Here is a 9,983-nt window from a genome sequence, read left to right as displayed (position 1 = left end):
TTGGACTTTTCAGAGCTTTTAATATACTTGTGTACATGATTCTTGACAAAGGTATATTCCCCACATCTATTTAACCATGGAATTCTGCATGTGAAATAGTGTGAAACCTTTGGCATCATCCCCTCAACTGCTTGTCATGATTATTTACTGAACATGGAACAGCAGAGATTTGTCGCAACTTTTTGGGAGGTACAGGTAAACCCTTTTTCACAAATGAAAATTAATCCAAGCCCCAAGATATAAATAGGATAAAAATAAAACTGCTCTGGTTGGTGCAGGGACCTGGAGATCCCATCTGGCCATCCCTTCACAGCTGCTATGCCAGGAACCCTTGTGTCCTGTGGAGCCTAGTTTAAAAATCATGTGGACAGAACTCTGAGCACAAAGCTGACATCAGGAGACCTGACTTCTAGTGCTGGCCCTGCCATGGACTGTTTTACCTTGGGCAGGTCACTTAGCCTCACTGATACAATGAATCTGGCAGACTGGATGCTCTCTGGAGTCCTGAATGTATCATCTCTGATACAATGAGGACTGTGATTCTATGACCGTAAAATTCTAAGTCTATGATTCTATGGTTCTCTCGCTCTGAGATTCCAAGACTTAATATTCTGATTCTGGGACTGACTGCCTATAGCCAGCCTGAGCTGGTGCAGCACACTGGAGCCCAGGCTGCGAAAAGCAGAATTCATTAACTGCAGTGCGCTGCCCAGAAGTGCTGGCCTCCCTGGAGAGGGCATGCTTCATGCAGGATGGAGGAGGCGGGGTGTAGAGGGGGTGGGTGGATCACAAATCAGTAGCCACTCAGTGGGCAGAGCAGGGAGAAGGACCCAGGTCTCCTGACTCCTGCTCTATCTTTAGATCTCCATAGCAACCGTAGCCAGGGTGCCAGAGCTGAAGGAGAGGGCTGAGCTGGCTGCCTGCAGGAGGGAGGGGTATTTGAGTCTGTGGTTCTTTTGCTAGAAAAAGGACTCTGGGCTGGGCTCTTGAGCCAAGGAACAGAGACTGAGAGTGATGTGTTTGCGGCAGGAAAGGCCTAGGGCCAATATGTAACAGAGGTAATCCAAGGCCCCACCTCCCTCTGTGAACGTGGTCAGGTAACAGCACCCAAGACCTTCATAGTGTCAGGCTCATGGCACTGGAGGTACCTAAGGCAAGTTCCTCCTCCAGAAATCTCTCAGCCACTCCTGTGGTCATTCCCTGAACACTTAAGTGAGCACCTTACCTGAGCCAGCAGTGAGGCCACACAAGGGTACCCAGTCTCTAGGGGAAACAGGCTGTGAAATGGACATTACAGGGCAGGGTCCAACAGGAGCCCCACACAAGCCCTCTGACCTGAGGAACCAGGGAAGCTCCTCCAGCCCCTTCTCCTGCCAACTCCTCGGTGCGGTCCTCTCTCATTTCCAGGCCGGTTGCTCTCCCCAGACTCCTGCAGCCCTGTTTTCTCTCTGCGCAGCAGGACTCCGGTCTGAGGGAATCAGTAACTCCATGGGGCAGATGAGGGATGGAGGTGTGAAGAGGCAAAGACACCTGTCCAAAGTCACCTGGCAAGTTAGTGGTGGTCTTTTGTCCACATCTTCTGATTCCAGTCTGTGCTGCTTCCTGTGTCCCGTTGGCAGGCCCCTGGCCTGGACTTTGGAAAGCAGGCCAGGCCTAGAAGAGGAAGTAGGAGTCCTCAGCCAGGCCTGCGTGTAGCAAACACCTGGCCATATCTTTGGTAAACTCGGCTGAGCCACAGACCAATGCAAACGGCTCTCTCCGACAGGAGCGAACCAGCTCTTCAATCAGGTCCTGGGTCAGGCGGCCGAACCAGGTCTTCTCTCGGTAACTCCAGGGAAGCTGCTCCAGGGAGTTCTCCTGGGATAATGAAAAAGAGCAGGGGTGACTTCTGGGGGGTCCTCAAAGTTCATGTAGCTAGCTCTCCTCTGCCAAATGAAGAAACTAAGGCAGAGGGGGTGAGAAGACAACCTTCACCTACCCCTACTGAGAGCCAGGTACTTCCTCACTCTGGGACTCGGATCACAGTCACGACCAGCCTGTGATGAGTAGTCGTCCTCCTACAATAGTGAAGGCACAGGGAGGAGAGCTATCCCTCAGGACGCACAATGAGGCAGGGGCAGCAGCAGAACTAGGATTTGGTCCCCACTGTTTCTCACTGCCTCCGGGGGACTGCTGCACCTGTCACTTTGGGTGTAATGTTACCTCCCCGTGACTGTGGGTCTCCCAGCATCTTTCCAAGGTTGTCTATCACCATTATCCTTGAAGTATAACTTTTGTTCACTTGTTTAACCTGTTGCTTTAACAGATGTTTACTGAGTGGTTACTCTGTGCCTGGCACTGTGCTAGACTCTGGGGACATGGCAGCTGCTCTTGGCCTCACCCTGCCTAATTCAGGCAGCAGTGCCTTAACCAAGAGAGGAGTCTATTTCTCTCACATAAAAAGGCTAGAGGTAGTTCTGGGGGTGTACAGTACTCGAGGGACCCAGGTCCCTTCTCTCTTTCAGCTTGTGGCTTTCATCCCCCAAGTCACCAAAGAAAAGCTCTATCGCCAGCTGACTTGGAGGAATTTCTCTTAAGTAAACATTTTATTGAAGTATTACATATAGAAGATTGTAGAAATTAAGTATATATAGTTTGAAGAACTTTAACAAAAAGAAGAAACTATGTAATCAGCACCCAAAACAAACCTCCCCTCCCCCCGACAGAACAGCATTATTCAGACTTCTGCAGATTCCATTACCACAAGCTTCTAGATCCTGAGACTAACTAGAGGCAGGATGGAGATGGCGGCTGGGGTTGGAATCAGAGCTTTGCTGCCACTTCAGGGCTGAGTGACAGTGACCTCTCGGAGCTACTATGATGAGTGTAGGGTGATGGGGAAACCCTGGGAGAGGTTCTGTGGGTGCAGGTCTCTAATCTCTGGTGCACTCACCAGGCTTTGGAGCTCACCTCGCAGAGCCTGTCTGATGCCGACGGCCCTCTGAGGACAGCACCATGGTGCTGACAGGGGATCCTCTGTGATGACCTGGATCTTCCTGCGGCTCCCTCCATGCTCTGATGCATCCCATGGGCCCTTGAGGGCAGAGACCAGCAGGGCCCTTTGGCCTCACCTCTCCTTCTCCTCTCCTTCTCACTGCCCGATACCCTCGGGCCAGTTAGGTGCAGTAGAGCCCACTCCAACTGCCTCAGGAGAGATGCGTTGGGTCTGGCTGCTGCTCAGGTGGGGAGGGGACCCGTAAACAGTGACAGTGCAGTGGGGTGGGTGCTGTGAAAAAGGCAAGCCCAGGCTGCAACAGTAAACACAAACACACCATCCTGGGGGCTCTGGGAAAGCTTCCAGGATAGAATTACACCTCAGCAGAGAGATGTGGGGGATGAGTCGGTGTCAGGTGAAGAAGTGAGGAAAAGTGCTCCTTGGCAAGGCAATGGTGTGAGGAAAAGCCCAGCAACCAGAAAAGCACAGAGCACTTATAACCACAAGCAGACCAGAGACACCAGAACACAGCACGCAGGGAGGATGGGCTAGGAGACAAGGCCACAGAGGGCTGGCACAGCCATGAGGGCTTGGACATCGTCCTAAGATGTCCCCTAAGGGGCCCGGGGAAGGGCTGGACACAGGGCGGTGGTGTGGTCAGAGCTGCCCGTCCAGCTACAGGATGGAAAACAAATTGACAGGGGACGGCTGGAGGAAGGAGCTGCTTGAGGATGCTGTCACTGAGGTTCAGGCAGGAGGGGAAGCACCCTGACTGGAGGGAGCACAGACGGGCAGAAGGCACCTCTCACTCCACTGACCCTACCATCGGCAGCCAGAGCACACGCCTGCCCCACCCCAGGCCACTGGCATCATCAAAGCCCCAGCTCAGGAGTGAAGGCCCTCTATTACTGGTGAACTTAAACTCTACCTTCAAGCCCAGGCTTAGATGCCATTTCCTCTGTGAAGCCCTCCTTGCTTGCTGCAGCATCCTGAACACGCTCAGCAGCACCCATCCATTCGCTACCTTACACTAACAAGCAGTTAAGAGCATGGACACTGGTGCAGGACCACCTGGGTCCATACTAGACTCTACCAACTCACTGTGCTACCTTAGACAAAGTTCTTAAATCTCCCTGTGCCTCAGTTTCCACATCTGTACAATGGGCATTGTGGCAATACAAACCTCCTAAGACTGTGGTGGAGTTACATGAGTTAACACACACAAAGTGCTCAGAACACTGCCAGGCACAGAGAAAGTGCTCAATGAGAGGGAGTCACTGTCCGCCATCTCAGTGGCTATCTCTGCATATACAGGCGAGTGCCTGGAGGGCAGGGAGCAGCTCATCTTCAGTTTTGTATCTCAGGCACCTGGTACATGGCTGAGGAAAAGGAAAGCTGGCCAACAGCCAGGGCACCTCTGCCAGGTGCCTGCCTCCTGCCCCTCCTCCCACCTTCCTTGACCAGCCCTGGGGCAGGGCTGAGTGTGCTGCCTGACAGCAGTGGCCGTTCCCGCAGCCCCACTCTTATTCAGGCTGCACACTGGCCTTCATGTTCACCAAGCATGACTCTTTCGATGACTGTGCCCCACAGACAGGTCCACAGACCCTGGCCCCTGGGGAATCCCAGAATCTTTGGTGTTGGGAAGGGAAAGCAGTTTTCTGAACAACCCCCCGCCCCCCGCCCCACCCCGACAATGTCAAGGATCACATATGTCTTTAGGGACACTCTAAAGCTGCCTCAAAGAGGAAACTGATGAGAAGAGTGCTCCAAAGTACAGGGCAACGAAGCTGACCCTGAGCAACAGAGAATGGGTGGCGGGGAGTACCCCTAGCAGGGACCCTCAACCTAGGGGGTGCAGGAAAGAGGAATAAAAGCTACTGAGCAGGGGAAGGAAGGTGAATGAAAAGAGCTGAGGGCCTAGCTTGAGATAAATGGCATGATGCCTCCCCACCATGCCATGGTCCAGAGGGGAGGGCCTGGGAAGGCCTGAGTGAGTGGAAGGGATGGGGAATCAGAGGGAAGAGGAGTCAGAAGGCAGAGTCGCTTCCAGCTAGAGTATCTGCAACCTGGGGAGTTGGAAAGCAGCTTTCCTCTCATGCAGGACAAAGCGATGTGGCAGGGACTCTAATAAATGCAGTGAACTTGCATCCAGTTTACTCGACCAATCATTGATGGAGGGAGTGCCTACCTTGTGCCTGGCACTGTGCAAAGCACTGCAGAGAGCGCGGTGATCCGGACACATGGTCCCTACCTCAAGGAGCTTATCCTGGAGGACGTCTTTGTCCTGGCCCATTGACTCCACAACCAGGCCGCCTGCCCATATAATGGATGATGCCAGAGGGTGGATGACAGGCAGCAAAGCATGGTGGGTGAGAGCTGGAGCTCTGGAATCAGACAGCCCCAGCTCAAATCCTGTCTTCATCCCATTTATCAGTATGACACTAGCTGGCACTTCACCTTTCTGAGTGTGTTTCATCATCTGCACAATGAACATGACAATACTTGCCTTCCTTGCCAGGCACGTGGTTCCAACAGTGGCAGGGATTATTATTATAGCATAAAGTAGAGAGGCTACAGCAGGTCATCAGGACAAGTGCAAGAGGACAGCAGAGTCTCAATAACGGAAAGGAGTCACTACCTTGGGCTTACCTGGCTGAGTACAAAGAAGGTACGGACGTTCCAGAAACGGGCCTGCTCCTGGAGAAAGGTTTTCAGGTAGATGCCCTCAAAAGTCTTGAAGCAGCTGACCAGGGTGACAAAAGTCTCATCATCTGCATTGTCTGTGATGCTGTGTAGGATGGGCACCATGGGGGCCAGGCCGGTGCCCGCAGCCAGCATGAGGAGCTCACCATACTGGGGAATAGGATGGGTATGTGACCGGGGTGGAGTGGGGAGTCTCACCCTACCCATCCACTACAGGGCCTTTTCTCGGGCTTGCCTGAACCAGGTGTCCCACCCATCTGAGTTCTCTCTACATTCTCCAGGAAACCATCCTTGCTTGTGAAAGTCTATAGCTTGTGAGATTTGTGTAACAGAAATCATGGACTCTGGGGGCTGAAAGGGAACATAAGGGTATAGTCCATCCTACAAGTGGCTTGGTTGCCTTCTAAAGCATCCTCACAGGACCCTGTTTACATACTTCTGCTGATAGCCCACTACCTTTCAAGGCAGTTTGCTCTATTCTGGACTAACTCCCATTGCCAGGGTCATCTTCCCACCTCACAATGAGCTGAAACCTGCTCTCAGCAAAGCCTTGCCCACCGACCCCCATGCCCTCTGGGCTACTGCTTCTGCCCCCGGGCAGCCCTGCAAAGATCTGAGGACCCCGACTTGGACCCCTCAGTCCTCTCTAGACTAAATGAGATACTATACATAAGTACCTAGCACAGTGCTGGCACAGAAGACCCAATAAAAGTGAGTTTCCACCCCAATGGGACCCAGTTCCATCAATCTCTCCTCGCTGAACCCATTTCCTGGCTCTAGGCCTCTTAAAGAGGGGAAATCTTCTTTAAGGGCAGTGCCTTGAAGGTTAGTGCCTGCCCATGCAGTATGGTATTTACCGCCCTCATTCTAGAGATTAGGCCTCTCTGAATACAGTTGGGGTTTTCACTAGCTTTACTGACAGCCCCTGCACACCATGCTGCTCCAGGAAGTGCATAAAACACTTCCTGGAGTATCAAGATTCATACAGATCTGGGTATAAATCCTTAGCCATAAGATCTAGACAAGTCCTTTCACCTCTCTGAGCCTCAGTTTCTTTACTGGTAAAAAAATAATAGCACTTCCTCATAATAGCACCTATCTCAGAATTGTCGTGAAGATTAAATGAAAGGCCATGAAGTGCCTGGTGGAGCTTGGGGCTTAACAATTAGATTCCTTCCCCTCACTGAGGCCCTACTGCCAGCCATGCCATCCAGCCCTATATTGGTGCTCTCTTTAGCCTGTCGTGCTCTTCCTTCTCCTCCCATCACTGCTCAGGCTCTCCTCTGGGAAGCATTCCCTGAGCCATGGGTAGGGGTCCTTCCCTGTGTTCCCATAGCACTGGTCATGCTGAGTTGTCATCACCTGTTTGTGTGTCTATTTCTCCATCAGACTGAACTTCCGAAGGACAGGGGCCTCGTCTGTCCTGTCTCTGGGCTCCCAGGGTCCAGCACAGGCCTGGCCCTAAGTGGATACCCGGGAATGAATGCACAAACAGATGCTAATGTGCCCTCTGGGCTGACGCGATGCTCACCTACAAGAAAGATGACCACGGAGCAGCAGGGCAGGGTGGGAAGAGGGCCGGAGCACTCCAGCCTCCTCGGAGGGGCAGAGCCTAGCCTAGCCACCACCAGGGGCCAGTGTCACTATGTGAGACCCCATTTCTTCTTCCTCACTGCTGGGCCCCACGAACTGCCTAGATAAGAAGTGCAGGGGCTTTCGTGTGGTGTTCTGTGGATGCAGAGGTGCAGCCACAAGCCATGAAGAGGCTCCACATGGAAAAGGTGGTCAAGACAACATTCCTCAAGGTTAGGAGGAAACAGGAATAATTCCTAGTCTCTGCCCTCAAAGGCCTAGGGGACACAGGGACACCCTCAGCTAAAATGCAAGGCAGAGCATGGTTAGCACTAGAAGGATATTGTAGAAAAATATTATATGTACACCACATATCTACAAAATGGGGGTAGCAGTATGTAGGAGCTGTTGTGAGAATTAAATGAGTTACTACATAGTAAGTGCTAAAATCACAGCCTGGCACAGAGGCGGTGCAATATATACATGTTTGATATTATACACACATACGTGCACGCTTGTATAAACACCCATGTGTGGAAGAGAATTTGGAAGGATATATGACAAGGTAGTAAGACTGGCATGTCTGGGTGGATAGCCTATAGGTATTCTTTATTTCCTTCTTTTTCTGTCTCTCTATATCTGCTCATTTTGGGAGTAGTGAAATGTACTGCATTTGTAATAAAGGAAAAAACAATAAAAGCTATTTTTAAAGGAAACAAATAGGAATGACTCATTTTTTCCATTTGTTTAGCTTTGTTTTCCTAATTATAAAGGTAATAGGTGTTCGTTGTGGATAATTTGAAAAATATAATGAAGAAAATAAAAAACACCCATTATTCCATCATCCAGAGCTGCTAACATTTCATTGCATTTTCTTTTCATATTTTTTCCTGTGTACTTTAACTTAGTTTCCAAGCCTGTTGTATATTCAATTTTGCACCTAGTGTTTGTCACTTGATCTTATTGTATAAACATATAACATCATTTATGTACTTAACTTAAAAATCCAGGATATTCTTTCAAGTATCTGTAACCCAGTGCACTTAACTGTCCCCCTGTTGTTCAGTTATCTCCAATTTCTTGCTATTATAAATAAAGCTGCAATAAGCATGTGCAAACAAGTTGGTATTTTGGATTCTTTCCATAGGATAGACTTCCAGAAATGGAATTACTGGGTCCAAAGATTTGAAGATTTTTAAGACTCTCAGTACATACTGCCAAACTGCTTTCCAGATATGCACCAACTGATGAGAAATTACTACTTTTTCCTGGGAACATCAGGGAAGGCTTTGAACAAAGCATGAAGATGAAGAAGAGCTTCCCAAGCAGGGAGACTTGGGGCATACTTAGGGGGAGGTCTCTATAGTCTTATAACTGGACTGTGAATCTAGAAAGGTATCTGAGGGTGAGATGGGATAGGCGCCCTACACACCGAGCACATGAGTCTGGATTTTCTAAGCAATGGGCAGCCAAGGATACTCCTGGGATTGGGTTTGGGCTCAGGAAGAATGGTCCAGTGAGATTCTACAACTTGAAATCTAAAACGACAATCCTGAAGGCTAAGCTGGGAGGGGTCTCCTGAGGACTCAGTGTGCTGGCACTGACCTGGTTTGGTTTATAGGAAAAGCCTCCGAAAGGTCCTCTCCAGAAAGCCGTGTCTCCTGCTCTCCAGGACTCGACATATCGGGACATCAGCCCAGTCTGGTAGCACTGGGAGCAAACACAGGGAGACTTCATTGGGACAGGCACATGCTGCCAATACAAACCACGTCAGCCATCAATGTGGAGCCCTTTCTGTAGTGCTAAGCACTTTACATATGTTATCTCATTTAATCACCCTAATCATCCCACAATATTGTACTGTCATTCCCAATTTTCAGATGAGGCCCAGAGCTTACACAGAAGGGAAACAGTGAGGCTGCAATGAAAATCCATAGACCTCCATCCAGCTTTAACTACAGAGGTCTCAAACCCAAGTAACTAATGGGCCATGCAGATAACACAACTGAGTGAAGAATGGGGTGTGAGATGATTTTTGGCAACTAATACTTGTCAGAGTGCAGTAGGAAACAGTGGTGACTGGGTAAAATGAGGAATGAATGCTCATTCTAAAGGAAGAAGCCACTTTGTAGATTCTAGTACATAGTTTGTGGGGTCGATGATGCTAAATCTGATTTTCATAGAAGTATGACATCTATATTTTTAATGTAAAATCTCTCATTTTTGAAATGTCGGCAATTAATTCAAAATTTTAAAACATTGCACAGGCCAAAACTAAATATATTCATGGGCTGGAGTCAGTTTCTAGGCCACTCATTTGTAATCCATGCATTACCCTACATTGTCTTCTTGCTAAGATGAAAAATATAAAGCTTGTGGAGGGGATTCCTCCATAAGGGGGGCAGGCAGACTACATTCCCTGGGGGTCTGCCAACTGTATGCCAAGCACCATGCTGAGGCTGCAGGAGAGACAGCTGGACCCGAAGCTCCATGAAGTCGGCCAGTGCCTGAACCATAAAAAAGACTTATGTATCTGAATGAATGAATGAATGAATAAATGAATCAGCAAATCAATCAATTAATCCAGATTCAGGCCTCCCCGTAAGGATCTCACAATCTAGGAGGGACTCACATCTCAATCATACACAAGGTAGAGACTACCTAATATTCCATGAGAAGGATAAAGTTCTGGGAGAGCCCTAAGGAGATGCAGTCTCTTTCAATGAAGTGGAAT

General features: G+C 49.6%; 1 protein-coding gene across 4 annotated transcripts in view; it reads right to left on the bottom strand.

The window, feature by feature from the left end:
* The window catches only part of LOC105299002 (NADH-cytochrome b5 reductase-like), a 23,822-nt gene continuing 13,839 nt past the window's right edge, over positions 1–9,983 (bottom strand). For 2 of the 4 annotated variants that reach the window (XM_023536797.1, XM_023536799.1), the window contains 2 exons: positions 5,624–5,827; positions 1,864–3,073 (listed from right to left, as the gene is read on the bottom strand). In XM_023536797.1, the coding sequence (XP_023392565.1) occupies positions 2,855–3,073; positions 5,624–5,827 (423 nt within the window). In that variant the 3' untranslated portion in view covers positions 1,864–2,854. The other 2 variants (XM_023536800.1, XM_023536798.1) reach the window with 2 other exon arrangements.

The sequence above is a fragment of the Pteropus vampyrus genome, unplaced genomic scaffold (genome assembly GCF_000151845.1).
Source record: "Pteropus vampyrus isolate Shadow unplaced genomic scaffold, Pvam_2.0 Scaffold170, whole genome shotgun sequence".
NCBI lineage: Eukaryota > Metazoa > Chordata > Mammalia > Chiroptera > Pteropodidae > Pteropus > Pteropus vampyrus.
The sequence above is the reverse complement of the archived record's forward strand: the minus strand, read 5'-3'. Positions and strand labels throughout refer to the sequence as shown.